We start from the raw sequence: 22,003 nt of genomic DNA, 5'->3' as shown, positions 1-22,003 counted from the left end.
GTGTTTGTGTTAGTGAGGAAGCAGCCAGACTAGAGCTCCTTCACACATGGTTTCTCTTCTTAACCACAGCATGCTTTTTTTAGACAGGGGCAGAGACAGGGTGTGGATAACTTTGTACCTACCAGGACTATATGAGCAAACAGCAGAGACCAGTGCTTAGTGTGTCCTGACTCACAAGCAGCATGTAAACAACGCCTCGGCACGGCGGGCCAGACAGACCTAAGCGTTATGATGAAATTATACTCTGGTGTCACTTCTCGCAGACACTTAAGAAAACAAGTTGTACTCTAAAAGGAATAGAACAAATTGCTTTTCAGGCTGATTTACAGCAGGACATTGAGTTGCACATTTTTAGTGAAGTTAGTCATATTTTCCACATCATTATAAAAGACAATAGTTTAATATTTTGAATTGTTTGTGTACGGATAAATCTTACTTTCGTGACAGTTTTACCACTCTACCACAGCTCCCACAGGCACACTCTGTCTCTCTTATAGTTTGTTTGTTATAGTTAGTTTGTTTTGACCTTCAATAAATTCCTCAGACTGTTAAACAAAGTTAGCGTTGACCTTCCGCTGGAATACATGTGCTGTCTTTGCATTTAGAAAAAACACTGTGGGAATAAGTGAGATTGATGCTGAGAATACATGATTATACAGTTCAATTCAAGCACCATCTCTACCTATATATTCACACAAACCACAGTTTAATTGTGAATCAATCAGTCTATGAATTGCTTATTGTGTTGTCCAAATTTGTTTTGTTTTGTACGGCTCAAGTTCCAAAAAAAAGTTGGCAGGCTGTGCGGAAATTGAGAAATGTTATTGTTTTTGGAAAATGATACGCCCATTTTGAATTTGATGTCAGCAACATGTTACAAGAAAGTTGGGACAGTTTACTACTCTGTTCACCACCTCTGCTTTTAAGCATCTGTGAACTGATGAGACTTTGCTGTCATCTTAAAAAGTTAAAAAACGTTCCTGTTCTTGCTTGATGTATGATTTCAGCTGCTCAGCAATTCGGTGTCTCCTTCATTGTGGTTTATGTTTCATTATGCACCAAACTTTTTCAATAGGCAACAAGTCTGGACTGCAGGCAGGCCAGTTTAGCACCCAGACTCTTTTAATACATAATTTTCAAACAATTTCAAATTTTGAGTCCACGGGACAGTTTTCAACTTTGCCACACTTCATTTTAAGGAGACAGAGGCGTTTCTGGATTTGTTTGATTACAGTTTCCTCTTTGCATGATAGAGTTTCAGTGCATGTTTGAGCATCTGAGGTCCTGAAGATCCCCATTGTACGATATTGGTTTTTAGCTTTGTCTCTTGTGTACAGAGATTTCTTCTGATTCTCTGAATCTCTTAATGACATAATGAACTGTAGACCACAAAATCGTCAGATTCTTTGCAGTTGTACATTGAGAAACATTATTCTTAAACGTTTGCACCATTTGCCAACGCAGTCTTTCACAGAGTGGTGCATCCCTCCTCATCTTCACTTCAGAAAGTCTCAGCCTCTCCAGATGCTCTTTCTTTCACAACTTTTTTGGCATATAATTTTCCAAAAAACAATAAAAGTTTCAACATTTGATAAGTTGTCATTGTGTACCCCTAGTTAAATATGGGGTTTCAGTGCACATCAGCACATTTCGTGTTATATTTAACACAGTGTGTCAACCTTTTTGGAAACAGCGTTATATTTCCATTGTTCTTTTGGTAGAAATATGAATAAACAGGATACAAACAGCCCATCAATTTCTAGCAAGTTATTTCGACTAATTTGATGCCAGCAGCTACAGTGTTTAATGCTCCAGAAAGATAGGAAATTAATTCAAGCCAGTCACAAATTACTTCCAGCAGCCTTCAGTTTTCTGTCCCCCCAAAAAAGGACAAGCAGCCAGAAAGAATCTCCCTAAATAAGAGACCGACTGTATTCATCGCTTTCAAGTGACCATAATTATCACTGCACAAGATTATGTAATATGATTTATACTGTGAGATGAAGTCATTTCCCACCACATATACAAAATACAACAGTATGGCACATATCTCTTGGTGTAGTGTGGGTAATATTGGAAATAATTTGTGGTTCAGTAATAATACATCATGATTACATAAACCATTGTCACTGCATTTAGTGGTGTTTCGACAGCCCAAACATGAAATATACAAAAGATATGTAATGCTATCGCTCAGTGGCTGAAAGTCGTAGCACTTTTATTGCACCACATCACCAGGGGGGGTTCCTAAAAGACATTATTCATAACCACAGATGTTCAGAAGACAGTCAGAGCTGGCACACTGTTACACATCCAGAAAGTCATGGGTAACGGATTGACATTTTAATGTCATCCCACACAAATACTATGAAATTCCCCCTTGCCTCCTGGTGCCTTTCATGACGATGGGAAATTACGATTTCCAGAATAACCTAAAGTTAACTAAAACATCAAAATGATATTTTTACATCGTGTTTTGGCTAATCGCCATACTTTAGTAATACTTTGTTATCTTTTTTTTTAAATTTAATGTTATGGCTGAAAAAAAGTGTACTGCTTCTAATTTGTAGGAGGAGCTTTGAACGCAACACTGCCATGGTGCTGTATGGCAGGCTCAGCTCTTCTTGAGGAGGCAGACAGACTGGACCGGACTGAAACAGGCTTCACAGACTCGTATGGTAAAGGTGAGTTAACCACCTGTGTGGTTAATTAATTAATTAACCAACTAACTGTCACCGTGTGTCAGTTAAAACCGTTATCTACGAGGAGACGGCGGCCGTTCCATTCGAAAACTGACCGTTAGAGACGAATTCGAATTAAATAAACGTTAACCGTTTTAAGGTGGTATTCTGATTTATTTCGTGTGTTTTCAGGCGATTTTTTGTCAATTTTGTTCATTTTTTATCGATTCCGCGGTTCATTTTGACGTCTCTAACTGCTCATGTGAGTCTAAATGAAGACAAGGGTACCCGGTGTTTGGATGCTGGACGCCGGGGGACATGCCTCCTTTGTTGATTGTAGCTGGGAATATTAAATTTACCGCCAAGCCCGCAGCGTTAACCAAACCAGCTAACGTTAACCAGACGGGTAAGCCAGGCGACTCTGGGTTAGAGTTAGTCAAAGTGTCTTTAATTAAACAATAAAAATACTGTTTAAGTTTATTTTAATGACTGAAATGACTTAATTATTATCTTCTGCCTCCATACAACATTAAATAACATCCGCAAAAACGTTGTTAAAAGTCCTAAATGTTGCTCTGAAGTCTGAATTAACGCGTGATTAATGTAGATTTAATGAGGTTAAACATTTTAAGTGACCGTGGTGATTAATCACGAGAGTCGTGCGAGAGCACGTGTGTGTGTGTGTGACTGATGCAAACCCGCACGAACACGTGGTTAGATATTGTGTGGCAGCACAGGACGTGACTGACTGACTGGAGGGAAAAATGGTTAAATCCGTCAAGTTAAACAAGTTTTATGAGCTTGTGACTGGTTTTAACACCAAGCTGCTGCTGCAAGGTGAACCTGTGTCAGAGCTGATTTATGTAGGTTACACTAATACATCGCTGTAATGTTGTTATAGTTACTCTGTGGAGGATTTGGTGGCATCTAACAGCGTGGTGCAACCCACATGTTTGTCTGTGGCTCATACAAAAAATTTGAAAGTTGATGTCCTATATAAAGCCGATCCGGTGAATCTGTTCACCTTGCAGCAATCTGTCACTGTACTGTTGTTTTTTTAGTTACTTTAAAGGTCCAGTATGTAGGAAAGTAAATGTCCATCCTGGGCTACTGTTGCAACATTGCAGACTTAGTAGAAGAGGACCAACAGTGTCTTTTAGATATAAAAGTCTCAAAAACATGATGATTCATTGGTTTTTAACATCAGGCACTAACTAACTCCTGCTGCAAGGTTAAATCTATGTCACATCTGTGTTTATGTAGGTTACACTAATACATCGCTGTGATGTTGTTTGAGTTACTTTAAAGGCCCTGTGTGGAGGATTTAGTGGCATCTAGCAGCATGGTGCAACCCACATGTTTCTGTGGCTCCTACAAAAGAGTTGATGTCCTATATAGAGCCGATGCACCTTGCAGCAATCTGTTTTAGTCGCTAAAATATGTCATTGTACTGTACTTTTTTTTTAGATCCAGTATGTAGGAAAGTAAATGTCCAATATGGACCCAATGTTAGTTTGTCCATCCAGGGTTACTGTTGCAACATTGCAGACTCAGTAGAAGAGGACCAACGGTGTGTTTTAGAGTTTCAAAAACATGATGATTCATTGTTTTTTAACATCAGGCACTAACTAACTCCTACTGCAAGGTTAAATCTGTGTTTATGTAGGTTGTACTAATGAATCCCTGTCATGATGTTTTAGTTACTTTTAAAGGTGCAGTGTGGAGGATTTAGTGGCATCAAGCGGTGTGGTGAAACCTACATGTTTCCTTTACAGGCTACTGTAGAAATGTGGTGGAAGAGGGACCGGTGGTGTCTTTAGATGTAAAAGTCTCAAAAACGTGACGGTTCAGTCATTTTTAACATCAGGCACTGCTGCAAGGTGAATCTATGTCAAATCTGTTTATGTTACTTTAAAGGTCCAATATGGAGCCAATGTAAGTTTGTCCGTCCTGGTCTGTCGAGACATGGCGGACTCAGTGGACGAGGCGTGATGGTGTCTTTTAGATGTAAAAGTCTCAAAAACATGATGATTCTTATTTTTGGGTATTTGTACATTAAAGAAAACATAGTTATGTATGCAAGATAAGGTGGACTTTATTGCTACAACAACTCCCAGTACACAAAGTAGATAAGAAAAGTACTTGCATGGTATTTTAATCATTTTAGGGGGTAGTTTTTGTAGTCCTGAGAGTGAGGATGTGTGAGTGTTTCCTGGCTTGGCTCCATGTCACACATGTCTGTGCTATTTGTGACTCAGCTGACCCTGAAGCAAGGAGACGAGCACACTATAATGGAGGCTTTGTTTTTCAAACAGCTGATGGGTCAGCATCGATCCACCGCTGGGTCCACATGAGCATCTGTTTTGTAGGGCAGTGGGAGTTAAGTTTTCCAATGTGTTAACTGAGCGAGCTGACTGGTGTAATACACATCAAATAAGAAAACTAATTAGTTATCATTTCTGTCTGGTGGCAACCCCTCGTGTGAAGATAAGATTACTGAACTGACTCATCAAAGAGATTATGGGAACTGTTGCCCTCACTTAGTCTTACTCATTTAAACTCATCAGTGCTGACTGTACTGTAGTCACAGCGATAGGGGGAGTTGTGGTTGCCAGTTTACCAATCCGCCACTTGAACCAACTAAAAAGACAGGCAGCTTGAGATGGGCTTTGTTCCCGCTCGCTCTCTGAGGCGGGAAATTATTTGTGGTGTAAAGCAGGCGGGTCAGGGTGAAGACAATGGATTATAAGTCCTCCCCCCTCCCCTTTTTAGGCATGAGAGATTTTCCCCATAGGCTTCACCTCCATGCCACTCTCATTAGTTTCTCTTTTCCTTTCTTTGAGCTGTTGTTTCCTGCTCTTAGGTGTATTATCCTGTTTATATCCGTTTTACAAAAGCATGACGCTCTTCTCTGTGGCGCGATGGGGGATTTCACGTGATTCAGGTAATTTCTGAAAGGGGAAAAGGGCGTAGAAATGGTGTTGATTAGACCGAAGCTGCACCCTGTCTTTTAAAACAAAGATGTTTTGCAGTGATAAAGAAGGTTATTGGCAATCTTGATGTGAGAACATTTGCATCAGGGGTTTGTAGTGTCATCTATTGTCGAGGGACTGAAAACAGCTAATATTTTGTGTTTTGATTATATTTCTGTCCCCTGGCTTCTCAGAAAATAAAGAACCAGCCACTGTTGTTTGAGGTTTGTTTGAGTTCATTTCATCGGTCTCTCTGTGTCTCTTTGTCAATCACAGTATTAGGACCCTGACAGTGTTACCTAGGCCTGCTGCCTCCGCTCAGTTTGCCTCTGAATACCAAAATGCCTCTCTGACCATGCGGAAGTGATGAGGTGACTATGTATTTGGCCACCTGTCAGGGGTCTTTCTGTTCAGTCTTATGTTCCCTGAACTGAACTTTAGTTCAGATCGAGAAGTTGTTTAATCTGTTGAGTTTTATTTCTTTTATTTTTGTATCAACGGGATTTAAGTTGGCCACTAGTATAAAGCCAGTGGCTGACATGAAAGGCTCGTGTAGACAAGCTTTTCGAAGGGACGGCGGCTACTGACTGTGAGTTCTGAGCGTTTCCCACCAAACCACAGTGTGTGCATGTGATGCGAAGTTTAATGTTGCAGTTGCTGCCTAGGTGACTGGCTGCAAATACAAATATCAAAAATAACACCTACATTTCATGCCCTGCACATATTAAAAGAAACCACAAAATGTGATTGGTGTAGGTTAGTGGTGGTTAACTTGCACTTGCAAGTGTAGACACATGATTTCTGCAGAATATAGACCCGTCTGAATGTTGTGTTTGAATGTACATAACAGCACAGCAACACTTTCAGCGGTCTTTCTTAAGGTTGAGAAATGTGAACACTTGCTGCTGCTCTGTTTAATATAATTAAAAAACTGAATATCGTTAGCCATTTGGACTACTTGTCAGACGCAAGTTTAGTATGTTAACTTGGACTTTAGGACGCCACAGACTTTATTACCTCTCTGGGAAATACATTTTTTTACGCATGGTCCATGCTGGATTTAGATTAATCAATAATAATAATTTAAATGATTGTTTGTTGCAGCCCTCCTGCTTTTGTATGTCTTTTTTAAAATATCACCAAACCACTATATGTCTGCCTTATGCCTACCTATTCAACTGACTACTCACCAGTAATCAATACACATTTAAAGAATGGAGAATTTTCATCTGACCACTTTGACTCTATACTATAATGATTGCACTCGTCAGTTACTCTGTAGGTGGATACATTTATTTTTTATTACTCATGAAAGCAGTTTTCATGGCAACCTTCCCACTTGTTACAGTTTCTCAAAAATACTCAAATAAATACATAAATTGGGGTGCTCTGGTGGCTCAACTGGGTCCTGAGTCCTTTCTGTTTTAACTCCAGCTTGTGTAACTATAAATCAATGACTACACCAGAGGCATGAATCCAGATTGAATCTTTTAATTCATCTTTAATCCTGTCGCCCATTATTCTCATCAACCAGACCGACCATCTCGGGACATCTTGGTGGTTCGTCAGGTTTTTTTTCTGCATGATGTAATCTTTAAAGGATGTTGCATCTTTGCTTTGAAGGATCAGGAAATATTCGCCCACACATTCCTCCATTTCTCTAGTCTGTCTGCTGTTGGACTTGTTCTGAAACGAGTCAGCAACACTGTCCTTGAAAGAAGAGCTGGAGGAAACACAGCGTGAAATAGTGATTAAGGTTGTAAAGGTCAATGTGCTGCTTGAATGTTCTTGGACGGGGCTATTGAGCAAGTGTCATTTTAAGATGTCCCGTGCGTGCGTGCGTGTGTTGGTCATTCTAGGAATGATGTGGAATTTGAAACGTGGTTGTCAGGCACAGATGTGAACGTCACATGAATCATCTGTAAATATTTTGAGTTGTGCATAGAAAGCAGTTTTAAACGGTCGGAAATCCAATTCCACGAGGGAATAATAATTCTCTTGTCTGTTGTTGTTGTATCCTGTTAGCCTCGGTTAATTTTCAGGACTACAGATTTTAGTAGTAAGTGTCCGGTTTGTCCTGTTCTTGCTGCTGTTGAATGTCTGGTTTAGAAAATGTAAAGGCCCCTCTATACTGTGTTGTTGCTGCTACTGATGTGAGAAATTCAATTTTGTGGTCCTTCTGCAACTAGCTACTTAATTGCAGTTAACTGCGCTCAGGTTGTATCCCATTTGTAAAATAGTCTGTAATTAGATTACTGGAATGGAAACCAGCAGGTCATGTTTGTACATTTCCAGTGTTGCCACATGACATCTTGTATATTTGCATACAGGTGATTCACTGATGGCAAACACAACAACTCCTGGCATTAATTTGACATGCTAATTTTCATCATTACCGATGGTGTAAAGAGAAATATCTCCCTGTTATCCATTCAGGGGAAATGTTAAGATGTTGATAAGAGCGTTCACCATGTATAAGCACTGGGAAATGACCTCGAAGGAAAGCGGTTGTTCTTCCTTCACCTCATCATATGACCACCATCAAACTATTCTGCGTCAGGCTGGGAATAAAGGCGACCCTGTTAGAGAGGTATGCTGGTGAGACAAGAAAAATTGGACTTGTAAACTGGTTCCAAACTGTTCAATCCATTGACATCGTACGCCTTCAAACTTATTGTTTCTTCTCAGTGTTTCCAGCATACTTTTCTGACAATTACGCTTTGCATGCTATGCATGCTGTTAAGTATGCATAACTTCAAGTCTTTATATAATTTGAATGGGTGAGTAAAATAGAAATTCAGACTCTGCATTGGCGTCACTTCACAGCCATGGAGGTTGATGCTTGATGCTGCCAACTACTTTGGGTTTAGAGAGCTGCATTGATAAGGGACTTACTGCAATGTATCTTTCTTGGTAGCAATGACATTAGTTTGATTTTAGAACATGCTTTATCCTTGTCATATTCTGGATATACTTTATGTCAAGCATAGGGAAATGAAACCACAAGTTGATGACAGAGCCAAATAAAAATGCCAACTTCGTTTTTAACAAGGGGTGAATTAGAGTTCAGTAATCATCTGACCAGCAGCAGATTTGCATGTGGATATCATAGGGTCTTGTACAAAGAAGAAGAAGAAGCCTCAAGCAGGAAATCTAATTTTTAGAAAGTTATAACGTCCCGTGAAATCAACCAAACCAGGATTTCAAGTAAGCATAATTAAAACATTGCGGAGAATTGTGACCATGGTAAGCGGACTAATCTGAGCAGCTAGAGCTGTCTGGCACAACCTGAACTGTACTTTTTTTACTACAACAGTGGAGGAGGAAACAATAAATTACTGTCTTGACCGTTGAATCTTTTTTCCGTTCGAGTGCCGATTGTTGCTGTTGGATGTTGCTGAGAGGCCGGCTAGTTAAAGTGTCAGATTAATGCCAAGCTGGAGTTTTGTGCCACTCTGCAGACTACAAAGTGTCTGTGTGAATGTGTGTGAGTGTCGTGGGCACCATTTCAACACCAGGCAACTCATGCCAGCTGGCTCGTTTTCATCACACGTTAGTTTAGGAGACATTACAGGAATCTGGGACATGGCTCATGCAGTGTGCTTTTAAACTGTCTAATACCCTCGACTATGATAAAGTTTGAATGTGTCATGACTACCAGAAGTAGAGAGAGAAAAACAAGAAATAAGGAGGCATGCAGGGTGAGTTGGATACTGACCATATACTGTATTTAAAAGTAATTAGGGATGCACTTATTATAGATTTTGATGCTAAAATTATAGTCCTGCCACCTTTTGACAAATCATTATGGGATTGTGCTCTTAATTATACATTACTACTTAAAGCCTCAATATAATTTCAACAAGTGTATAAAAATCAGGCCTGTGAAGTGAAATCTATGTAGAAGTGCCAAAACCTGCAGTTCCTCAAACGGCCACTTAAGGTTGGCTATAGAACGAGTCAATCTCCATAAGTCCCCATGTTAAAATGTCCAACTTCACAGCAGAAATAAACAGCCTGGTATAAATTTCCCCGTTCATGACAACTGTACTGAGGGTGAATTTTTATGGAACTCTTTCAAATTATATTCAGGCTTAAAGTTATGCAGAATTAACAGCGTGGCCACTTTTATTGATAGGTAAGTGGAGTTACAGATGGCTTGTTTGAGCCCTCAGGCGTCCTTCGACCAACCAATGATCCATGTTTTAAGCCATTTTTAGTTTAGCCAGGAGGCGGAAGAGGCAGGACTACAAACATGGCGGTGGCCAAATTCAGATTTTGAGCTTTGAAACAGCTCTTCAGAAACCTCGTATGGGTGTCGTCATTCCTACGCCATCCAGTCTTTATACTGTCAGTGATTAAAAATTCACCATTTTTTTGTACAAGGCTTATTTAAGCTGTTGCATGCACCTAAACCTCTGCACACACACCTCTTTGCTTCTACGTCTCTGTCTGCTGTGTTGACTTTCCTTTCCCTCCACAAGTCAGTAAAAAAAACCCAAAGAAAACCAAAAACAGGTTTTAGATCACACAAACTCATTTTCACAATGGAAGTTAAGCTACATATGGAAGGAGGCTGGTTGTTTTACCGTGTGTGTATCTGTGACAGTAGCTTTTTACTGTTAATTTGAGAATGGAGATGCTGATTGGTGCTGGATGTAAAGCCACAAACCAGGCGATTCTGGTTGATTGATCGTGGACGATCTATTGGGTAAAACCAACAAACTAATATGTCTATTACTGGTGTTTGAGATATTAATTTTTTAGTGACTAGGTCACTGTTTCAGGTCACATATCTACAATTTTTCTATCAAAACTTTTTGTTGCCTATTGACAGAAATATAAACTGATATCAGACGATATATTTGCCAATTTATCGGTCATGTTCACGCAATGTATGCATGGTTGGTCTTGTCGTTGTTTAACAGTCCCATGTCTTATCTCACATGCCATACAGCCCTTTCTCATAAACCGTTGTTTCTCAGACTTTCAGTATAGTTGCGAAGCATGATAATGGGCTGTCGTGTGTGTGTGTGTGTGTGTGTGTGTGTGTGTGTGTGTGTCCTTCATATAGAGCAGTCTGTCCTCGCACTGATGATCAGCCAGATCAAACATGTCAGCAAAAGCAACAGTCTATTCATATTGTGAATAAATCAAATCATACATGCCAGTCTTATTTTCTTCTCATTTTATGAATGAGTCTGGTTTTCTGTTGTCAGTATCCATTGCTTAACAGTGTAATTGTTTTTTTGTGAGCTTGTCCTCCATGGAGTTTTCTTGTAGACAAACAAAAGTTGTGTTTTACATTCTGTCTCGCTCTCCAAAACACATTGTGTGTATCCCAACAAACGTGTTGCACGCCGTGCATCGCGAGCAGTCCTTTTCTTCTTCCGCCTGTGCAGACGCATTGCTGCGAATCCGCTCACACTGATTGATTTATAGTGCCTTTTAAAAACTTTTATTGGCCTATTACAATGGATCTGTGCATTTCATTTGAGAGCTGCTGCATTATAGTGCTTATGATCTGCGTATTTACTGAGACAACCTAAACTTTGCCTTGTGTTGTTTACCTTGATTTGATGCCAAATTGCTCTGTGTTTATTAGGAGTGCGCGTCCTTGAAGAATTGTTATCCTGTTTGGAGAAGGTGTCACACAGTTATCTGAGCACATGTCTTCCATCAGCTCCACGGGAAAATGATGTTGGATAAGTTAGATTGGAGATAAGAGCAGATTGAGAAGGAAAGAGGAGTGATGGGAAGGCGGTTAGAGGAAAAAACGTGAGTTGCACAATCAAGGCCAGCGGAGTAGCAGACATAAAAAATAATGATAGAGGCATTGAAGAAGAACAGGAGATGCAATGAGGTGAGAAATTAGTAGGCCGCAGGAAACATTGGGGGAGGAAATGGAGGGAGAAATGAAGACACAGGGGTGCAGATTGAAAAATAACAGTGGAACAGATGGGATCAAGTCAAGAGAGTCAAGAACATTGTACACGTCATGTAATTTAAAAACAGTCCTTCATGTTATCATCCTAGTTGTGGTGTGTTTCCTTTCTGAGCACTTACATAATTGTCTCAGGAATCTTGTCGAGGAAGGAAGGATGTGACTTTTGCACTATTTGCCGTTTACTTGATAAAGACAGAGATCCAGGAGTTGACGCCTGGTTGGCAAAGAGTGCCTCACATGTTTGAAATTTCAGTGTTAAGAATGTGTACGGAGGGTCGAGGAGAAAGGGCAGTGCGAGGTAAAGACGGAGAGGGATGGACGTTGAAATGCAAAGAGGGCAGGTCTAATGCAGAGCAGCAGACAGCAGGGTGTCAACCTTCTAAACCTCTGTATGGTATAAAGTGAAGCATACAGAGCTTGGTTGGCCTTTGTGTTAGTTGCATCTGAAGAGGAACCCTGATTTGAACTGAGCTGTAAGTTTTTTGCATTTATTCTAAACTTTTTAGCATGTTTAAAAGAAATTCTGTGCTCTGTGAGGCTTGTCTTGTGAGTTGCACAACTATTATGCAGCTTAACAAGATTTCTTATGATGTGACCTTGTGAGTGTTTAAGCAATTATTGTTTCTCCGGCCGGTTTGTCGCTCTTTGTAATGCTCACAGTGCCACAAATGAGGTTTTCTACCGCTGACTTCGTAGCTGATTTTAATCTGGATCTCACAGTTTTATCTGAATTAATTAGCTGTTTTATTTTCTGTTCAAATTGCATAATGCATTTGTTTGTTTATGGGCTGACACATTGATTAAACAGTCTCATTAAAACGTCTAAATGTAGAAAGAGGCCACGTGATGTTGTTGCTGCTGCCACAGTTTTATCTTATCTTTGCATTTCAGACCTGGTGCCTCCTGATAAACCCCTGACTGGCGGCACGAGCTTCTGACACTTTAACGAGAACCATGACGGCCATCAACGCGCCTCGGGACAAGTAAGAGCCAATCTTTCTGTGTTAGATTCAGCATGTGCAGAATGAGGGTTGGATGAGCTCCAGTGAAAAAACTGTTGATATGACGCTGAATGACTTCATTCATGTTTTCATGTGAACTTCTCTTTTTCCCAGATACAATGCTGTATGGATCATTTTCTTCATCCTGGGCTTGGGAACCCTCTTACCATGGAATTTCTTCATGACTGCAACAATGGTTAGTGGAGCAGCATTTCTGCATAACTTGGCAACATTTGCAACCGCTTGAACGTGAGAATATAATTTGCAGCCAAATGAAGTTAACCCTCAGTTAGCCGATGGAAGTGAAACGAGGAGCCCTGTTGGTGGCCTTGTGGTTAGTTAATTTGAAGGCTAAGCTTTAATTATAGGAAGTTCCCCTCCCTTCAGAAAAAACAAAGATGGTTTGTTTACCTTTCTTTCTAAAACCACCTGGTTTCACTCAGGGTTGCCGACCTGTCTCCAGCCAGGTGGATTATCCCCGGCCTATCTAATCCCCGGCCATTCTTCTTGAGCTTTAAGGGGTTAACTTCTTGAAATTTGGAATTCCAGTTTTGTTATCCTGGGGGAGAGATAATTTGGACTGACCCCGAGGCAGAAATGTTTATTGAAGCTAGAGCTTATTTATTTTGAAGTGGAAACTTTAAAGATGCACTTTGAAGATGTGGACTGGAAATGTGGCTAAGCAGTGACTAAAAGGTCACAAACTATAACTGTAAAAGCTGTTCAAGTGTGAAGTTCATCAGTTTTGCATTTATAGACTGTTAATTCAACCATTTTCGAGTTTAATTTGTGCATATTTTAAACACTTAAAAAAAATAATGAAGTGGAACGTGTATGAAACATTTTAACATTCACTCTAAATTACATATAGCTGAAACTAATGTGGCCTAAAACAACAAGAAATCCTACACTCGTTAGGACTTTCAGTTGTTGTTGAAGCTGTTTTTAGAGAGGTCTTGATTCAGCTCTGTGGTCATTTTAGAGACTATAATATGTGGTACTGCTTAAATCGTATTATTTTCTAATATTAATTTACCCTTAATGATATAAATGGGCTCAACAAAATATTAGAAACACCTCTTAGTATTTGGAAAGCATAATTATTAAAAGGCTTATTATTATAATTTTGTGAAACACATTAAATGCTGCTTAGATCTCCACAAATTACTTTCATGATGACACACCCTTCACTTTAACTGTTACTGTTGAGTTGCAAGAGCTGATAACAATCATTAAAAAAAAAATTGCGCATCTCCATTTTTTACTTTAGTACTTCACAAGTCGGCTGAAGGACACACCCACGGACCTCTCCTCCAATCAGACGACCAACATGACTCTGGACACCCTGGACACTCGCAGTGTGCTGGAGTCAAAGTTTAACAACGTGATGACGCTCTGTGCCATGGTGCCTCTGCTCATTTTTACCTGCCTCAACTCCTTCATACACCAGAGGTATCCCACCACGCTCCGCTGAGATTTTGTGTCTTTGTCATTTACACATTTTTCCACGACAGCTACAAGTGAGAAGTCGGGGAGAGAGAGAGCACAATAAGATCAACCCTCTTAAGTGGGTTTAGTGTCTGCATGTATGCTGTCCTCCAGTAGATTTAGTTTATCTGTTGAGGCACCTTTCCTTTCCCGCTCTTTCTGGCTACTCTCCTGCTTATCGGTACCTCTCAGTAACCCCGTGCCACTTTAGGTAACATGACCCTGTTACGTGAAGATGCCCTGCTTGTATTATTTTACGGGCAGATCTGCCACATCCAATATGGCAGACAGGGTAACGTATCGCAGCAACGGACCAACGTGCTCAATGAGGCGTCTACATTACATTACATTACATTACATTGCATTTAGCAGGCGCTTTTATCCAAAGCGACTTACAGAGGAGTGTATGTATATATGTCTATGATCTATCCTAACTAAAGGAGAGTGTATGTATATATGTCTATGATCTATCCTAACTAAAGGAGAGTCTATGTATATATGTCTATGATCTATCCTACCCTGCCCGACGGCTCATTGGACACAAACAAGGCAATTTGCACAGTTTGCAAAGCCGAATTTAAATTCCACAGAAGTAACACGACTTTAACATATCACCTCAAAGCAAAACACCCAGTCTACACTACAGGAGTGTGGCACTCGTCAGCATATTTCCTCATTCTGGCTTTTTTCTATTTTCACTGTGCATATGTGCACCTTAAGCCAATAAAATGAATGAATTTAAATATACTTTCTCTGTGTTTATTCTACATTAATTTGATCATTTTACATAAATAAATATTCATTATAAGCTTCAGTCTCAGAAAAATGCATTTAATTTATTGATACATTCATTGATAGAGTAATCGAGATTTTTACAGAGATTTTTGCGATTAATTAGTTAATTTGTTTTAATCGATTGACAGCATATATATATAATATATATATAATATATATATATATATTCCTCCGGTATGTTTGCTTTAATTATAGTCGGATTGAGAGAGATCTGGGGTGGACCCCGACCACGTACGACTCTTCCCCTGCGCAAACACACCCAGGAATGCTATTTATGTTCTCTACTCTACTCCCCTCCCTCCATCTCCATCTTTACCTCTTCCTGTGTCTCTTCCAGTCTCCGTCTCCAGTGTTTCCTTTCTAATTGTTTTGTAACAGGAGTTAACTTAAGGTATTTTCTCCACATCCATCCCTCTTGGTCTGAGGTTTTTTTGGTATGAGGAGTTTTTGTGGTGGTGGTCCACAACTCCTAAATGAATGTAGAGGAAACACTGCTGTCTGTATTCTTTTTCTCCTGCTGCCCTTGCTTCCTCAATACACTCGGTTTATTTCTGATGAACTTTTTTGTTTATTTTCAATATTTTCAGTTTATTTATTTTCAGTCTCAGAGCATACGTTTCCTTTCTTCATGAACAAAGCCTGGCTCTTTGTGACCCGATGCACTCCATGTTCGTCTTCCCGTTGCTACGACCGCAACTTGACCTGCCTACATCATAATAGGAAAATGTTCATAAAAACATGCATTACCTCATTTCTCTCGACGCAGGATTCCTCAGAAGCTGCGTGTTTCTGGCAGCCTCACGGTCATCCTGGTGGTTTTCCTGTTGACGGCGATCCTCGTCAAGGTGGACATGGCCCCACTGCCCTTCTTCACCCTCACTATGATCAAAATCATCTGCATCAACTGTGAGTTTTTAAGTTTATAACTAATTATAATGGCATGATATAACTGTGTCTCAAACCTCTATCAAACAAGTTTAGGTCACAGAACAAAATGAAGTATAATATAGAAGTAGTGTTTGAAGTGTTTCCACGGACAAACCCTAGCTGTCGACAGTTTGTGACAGAAGACACACATGTAGCAGAGACATAACCCATCTTCTTAAGTATACACAACAATTACCTGCTTCTCATAGCTGGTACCAAGCTCTGTCACCATGAAGTAAAGCCGATGCAGAGGTGACAAAAACTGAATATCCACTTGAGGCTGGCTGTAGAGCAAGTCAGTCTCCATAAGCCCCCATATTAAAATGCCAAACTTGACAGCAGAAATAAACGTTTACAGCCTGGTACAAAAAACTGTTTCTGCAAACTGTCTGTTGACTGTCCGTGTACGCAACAACCAACCTGTTGCAGAACAAATCTTAGATGTGGAGGAAAATCTAGGTTGAAACAAACAGACAGGCCAAGTCAGATATTTTATTTGGCATATAAAGTCTGTTATGATGCCGAAATAAATCAATTAAAAGTGTTTGCACTGGTGCCTCTCTTTTCGTTTATAATTTCAATAACACACGGTCTAACAGACTTTAAAATGTATCTTCTTTTGTTTATAATTAGTTTTTGTTTTAAGAGTTTACCTGTTTTAGGAGGTGGTTTGACTTCAGTTTAATTTCTTTATTTGTCGGGACTCCTCAGGAAGGATGAGGTTGAATCAGCACCTCTAAAACACAGAGCAGTTGCAGGGTTGTTGTAATCGGCTTCCTTTACCTCATTTTTAGGGTAAACTCCTGCAAGTTATTATTTCCATGTGTCAACATCTGCATCCACTGTGTTGGGAAAATCCTCCTCTCATAGCACACTGAGCTTCAGAACACAGTCTGTAATCTCACTGCGTTTATTTATTTACAATGCTTCGCTGAACAGCAGGGATAAGCTCACCCCCCTCCTCCCTCCTCACCCCCTGTTTGGGCTAGTCCTGACCCCCAGGTCCCCGTGAAGAACAGCCCATCATGTTTGATGTTTGACGCCGTGACCTTCAGGCTTTGATATCGACGTCGGCACATTCCTCTTAGTGGACATCAGTGTTCTGCAGCTAATTAACTCCCAAAGTGGCTGTATATAAACGGCTGTGATCCATAGATGTAATGCAGGTTTGCTTGGAAAAAGCCTGTTGGCAATGTGTTTTTCTATGTCACAGTGATTCTTTAGAATAAGTCCTTTAACATCCTTGTCTTGTTTTCTGTGTCCTTCCCCAGCGTTCGGGGCCATTCTTCAGAGCAGTCTGTTTGGGCTCGCAGGGATCCTTCCCGCCTCCTACACCACTCCCATCATGAGTGGACAGGGGCTGGCTGGCACCTTCGCTGCCTTCTCCATGATCTGCGCACTGGCCAGTATGTCTCACACTCAAAGCACAAGCTGCACTGTTTTTTTTTTTCTTTGTCTTGTTCAATGGCAAACTTAATATTATTGTTGTTATAATTGAAGAATGAGCAAATCAGCTCCTGGTGTACCATCATCACGACAGCATTTTAAAGGAATTTATACAGAATAAAGTAGTGTATGTTAGTATTATGTAAAGATTGTTAATTATGCAGTAAAACACTAATATTTAATGACATATTTTACATTCTTTTACTGCCATGGCTACAGACATTTTAAAATATGGACTAAAACATCAACCGTACACGTGAAATCAACAGTACTATTATCATTTCACTGGAATATTAGATACGGTTATACCGTATTTATTACGGTAAGATCCTGTCTCAATGCACCCTAAAACTCTGACCCACAAGAAAAACTGCTGTGATAAATCTGAACTGATGCTGTATGGTCTTGTCTCTTGTCCACAGGCGGCTCAGCCCTGCAGGACAGTGCTTTTGGTTACTTCATCACAGCCTGTGTTGTTATTCTCCTGGCCATAATGTCCTACCTCGCTCTGCCCAGAATGGTAAGACTCGTCGTATTCTCTGAACCAAACATTGTTTTTACCGTGTGGTGTTTGTTCAAAGCAGGCGTGCCCAAAGTCCGGCCCGTGGGCCAATCACTGCCCACAGACAGATTTCCTGCAACCCGCAGCTTCGTTTTATAATATATTATTTATGACCTGTTGGATTATCAGACACTGTATGGCGGATAGATAACGAAGCATTTGAACCTTTAAAGACATAACTGCTGGTGTTAATGTTAACAGACTTTGCATTACTCATAATAAGTCATGTTTAGAATGAACATGAGGTTTAGATTTGTATCAGCTTCAATGTGTTCTGTGTTATATGACTCCAGATGTGACGGAAGGGAAGAACTGTTTTTTAGATTTGTTCCCGTGTGATTGGCTTAGATTTGGTTACAGTACCATTAAAGATAATGAAAACAAAATTGTTACACAACAGTGCATTTGTATGTAACTCTTATTGTTTATTATATCATTTTTTATATGTTAGTATTGGGCTCCAGGCATCTTCACATTGTCAAATCTGGCCCTGTTTTAAAAGAAGTCTGGACACCGCTGGTTTAAAGTCATTTCAAGTGTGTTCCCATTTTTTGGAAATCAGTTTGTAAACTGTAGACAAGTGCCACACTGTTCAGTCTGTGAGGTGATAGAAAACACATCTGCCAACATCTCAACATGTTGTCTTCGCTGTGTCTTTTTATCGTTGCTCTGTTGGCTCAGAGGAATTAGCTAATTATATGTTTTGGTTTGTTTTTGTCTGCAGGAATTTTTCCAGTTCTATACTGAGAGTAATGGAGCCAGACCCTCTGCTGATGAGGAGAACAAGATGGACTTGCTCAAAAAAGGTGCATACATGCTTAGAGGCTGTCTTTGTTGTAGTTTGACCTCAGCGTTAAAAGTCAGAGAAGATCTTGGAGCTGTAACTTTAATTGATATTTGTGACCGTATGGTAAATGGACTGTCCTGTATATGGAGCCTTTCTAGTCTTCCAATCACTTAAGGTGTTTTTACACTACATATCACATTCACCCATCCACACACAGCACAACCTTCAGGAGCAATTTAGAGTTCAGTATCTTGCCCAAGAAGGAGTCGATCTTCTGATTAGTGGACAAACCGCTCTACCTCCTGAGTGTCTTAATCAAGATGTCCAACTTCAGCCAAACTGCAGACTGTCAGCTGAGTAATCATGTTTTTTAGTGGTCTGTTTGTTGACTCTCCTGTTTGGAGTAACCTTTAGCTTACTCTTAGAGGTCAGTGGTGCATGCATGGTGGTTTCTTTTTTGGCATAGTGTTTTTGTTGTTGTTGTTATGATTCAGGCAGATGAAGAACCATACATTTTCTAACAGTAGCTCATCTGTTGTATGCGTGACTCAACCAGAAGAGTTTTCTGTTCTTCCGAGCCTTAAATGTGCTCCAACTGGGAGCCATCTAATGTTATGCCTATGCAGAAAATGAGCATTTACTCCTGGAAAAAGAAAGCTAACAACAAACAGATGCTGCATGCACCCACTCAAATGTGGGAATGATGTTCTTAACTCAATGTGTCACTCACACTCACAGCAATAATGACAGACAACGGTTTGTTTCTCAGAAAGTGCCGCAGAGAAGCGGCCGGTGGTGAGTCTGACAGACGAAGAGGCCAGTGCCAGCGTGTCTGTGTTTAACATCTTCAAACAGGTGAACATACGAACACAAACTGTGTATCTGATGACCTCTTTCTACCTGCATGACAGAGATTAAACTGGTTACATATTATAATGTTGGTCTCGTGCTCTCTCTAATCAGATCTGGGTGATGGCTCTGTCGGTGTGCTTCATCTTCACCGTCACCATTGGGACCTTCCCAGCCGTAACAGTCGAGGTCAAGTCCACTGTAGCAGATGGAGGCGCGTGGGGTGAGTCTGTTTCTAACATCTGTACAAACAGCTACACTGCTACAGCAGCTAGTGAGCCTGTAACTTTAGAGATCGGACTTTTGAATTGACAGTCGGTCAAGTTTGTGTCATTTCAAATTTGTTTTCTTTTTTTTTTGTGTGTGTTTTGTGGGGCAAAATTTTTATCTGGACATCATGGGCTAATGTCCAGATCGGGTTGATTCATGACTGTCTTTATCTGACCAATTTGCCTTGGGAGAGCCTACCAGGGGCTATTGTCCCAGGCAACACAGCTCCCAAGATCACAGAGATGCATAAACCCCACCAACATGTTAACGTAGTGAGTCCTTAGGCTGTTCTTATACTGCCACCACAGATTCATTTGAATCCCTTTAACACATACAGTTATCTCCTTAAAGAAAATACTCTGTCACACCTCTGTCTGTTTATTAAATCCTCTCTTTCAAGTTCAGTCAAATAGTTTCATATAAGTACAATCATAGAGAAATATAATCTATGATTTCTGAGCTTGTACTGTTGCTCTGAAAAGTTTGCACCAAGTAGTTTGAGATGTTTCTGGGTCACCAAACTAACTGCTGTGAATCCAAACTGGCCACGACTGTCGTCTTTCACAAACGAGAAGGCTACAAACCTTTCAGCTTCACCTTTCAAGCCCACAGAGGTTGTGCAATTGATGTAAATCTTGTTGTTGCTAACAACAGCTCGTTTGTTTTGCTCTATCTTCAGAAACTTACTTCATCCCTGTATCGTGTTTCCTTCTCTTCAACGTGATGGACTGGGCTGGCAGGAGTCTGACGGCCGTCTGTATGTGGGTCAGTAACAACACAAACCTTTCTCAAGTCTGTCTAACCTGCTCTGAAGCTTTGGGTTTCCTCTTTGGGTTCAGAGCCGGCCTGTACACAGGCTTGATCCCAGATAATGTCAAGTTTCCTGCAGGTTCAGGTGATCTATTCAGGTGTCAGGCAGAGCTTAGTAGTAGTAACAGTTATGGATGCTCGAACTGTAGACTCCTTATTAATAAATCATCTCCAGTAACAGCACTCATGTTTACGCACACTTTTAGAATGACCACATCAAAATATTTAGTCGACAGCAGACGCGCTTGTTTCCATCCTTTGGGCGCAAAATGTTTACTCACGAATAAATCACTGAGTCCCGAGTGGAATAACATCAGCCTCTTAAGAGTTTGAGTGACGAGTTTGGCTGCTGAGATCAGAGGTTTGTTTTGAAAGAAAGTGTGTGTGCATGAGTTCTTTGTAAAGGAAGTGGTCTGGGTGCTCAGAAGAGTGACACGAGGATGTTTGTTCACATCGAAACAAACTGATAATAAACCCTCAGCTATGCCACACATCTGAACATTGTGTCATGAGTGTATGTTTATTCTGCTTTAACGTCCCGACTCGTGAACAAAGGGCGAGTGGACGCTGTTTAAACCAACAAAATCAAGACCACCGAAAGAGTCCTCTATAAAAATCAATCTGTACTATCTAAATATAATCAAAATGGGAAAGAAAAACCTCACTGTCATTTATATAATAACAAAAAAACATGCTGAGACAGCACTTGTAAACCTAACAACTAAATCTAGCCCGTTCCCCAGGTAGAAAACTAAATACTTCCACACAAACACAGCGGTTAACATTCACAGTTAAATCACAAGTTTAGTACAAAGGTGAGCTCTACACAAAAACACAAGCTGGCTGCCACTTAAATAACGTAGACCGTCAGATTGGACATCGGGGATTGGTGCTCCAGTCGTCGTCCTCGGAGCGGTGTTGGAGGTGGTACACCTCTTCGTGAGCTGGCGCCTATCATTGTCCAGAGACCGCAGATCTATCTTTGCAATAAACACTTTACACAAAGTTATACAAAGGCACTTCTAACTTATGCTAAAAACACAGGACAGCCAGAGATACCGTGGAGCTAAAATAGTCTAAAGAAAACTGTATGTATTATTCATCATACTAATGTTTTTATTTCTGTATCAGCATAAATTCAGATCTCTGAAAACTTTCTCCAGAGACGAACAAACCAGTCTTAATTTCCTGCGATCCAGAGGAAATAATCAAATCGAATCAATTCATTCTGTGCAAATTTGAGCACAGTCGGTTAACCCAGTCTGACCTGCACTTGAATGCAGCGTCTTGGTGTATTAGTGCAGATAACTGCAGTCAGCTGCTCCAGGATCATGTGAGTTAATTTGTCATCATAAGACAACGCTGATCAGGATCCTGACGGTTCCACTGAGGTGCTTTGTGACTCCAGGTCTAAGATTGTTAACGCTAATCGTCGGACAGTTGAGATAAATTAAGAGGGTTCGTTATT

General features: G+C 40.4%; 1 protein-coding gene across 4 annotated transcripts in view; it reads left to right on the top strand.

Annotated features, from left to right (window-relative positions):
- Positions 1-22,003, top strand: part of LOC104931166 (equilibrative nucleoside transporter 1) — a 41,491-nt gene that overhangs the window by 14,908 nt on the left and 4,580 nt on the right. Inside the window, exons 2-12 of one of the 4 annotated variants that reach the window (XM_019258972.2) lie at positions 2,571-2,684; positions 12,492-12,583; positions 12,716-12,797; positions 13,872-14,053; positions 15,651-15,790; positions 17,083-17,217; positions 17,680-17,777; positions 18,544-18,625; positions 19,376-19,461; positions 19,570-19,678; positions 20,405-20,490. In XM_019258972.2, the coding sequence (XP_019114517.2) occupies positions 12,555-12,583; positions 12,716-12,797; positions 13,872-14,053; positions 15,651-15,790; positions 17,083-17,217; positions 17,680-17,777; positions 18,544-18,625; positions 19,376-19,461; positions 19,570-19,678; positions 20,405-20,490 (1,029 nt within the window). In that variant the 5' untranslated portion in view covers positions 2,571-2,684; positions 12,492-12,554. Of the gene's footprint in view, positions 1-2,570; positions 2,685-2,807; positions 3,088-3,520; positions 3,545-11,875; positions 12,074-12,491; positions 12,584-12,715; positions 12,798-13,871; positions 14,054-15,650; positions 15,791-17,082; positions 17,218-17,679; positions 17,778-18,543; positions 18,626-19,375; positions 19,462-19,569; positions 19,679-20,404; positions 20,491-22,003 lie in introns of those variants that run through there. The other 3 variants (XM_027277748.1, XM_027277749.1, XM_010746107.3) reach the window with 3 other exon arrangements.

The sequence above is a fragment of the Larimichthys crocea genome, chromosome III, assembly GCF_000972845.2.
Source record: "Larimichthys crocea isolate SSNF chromosome III, L_crocea_2.0, whole genome shotgun sequence".
Lineage (NCBI taxonomy): Eukaryota > Metazoa > Chordata > Actinopteri > Sciaenidae > Larimichthys > Larimichthys crocea.
This window is presented reverse-complemented; position numbering and strand designations above follow the sequence as displayed.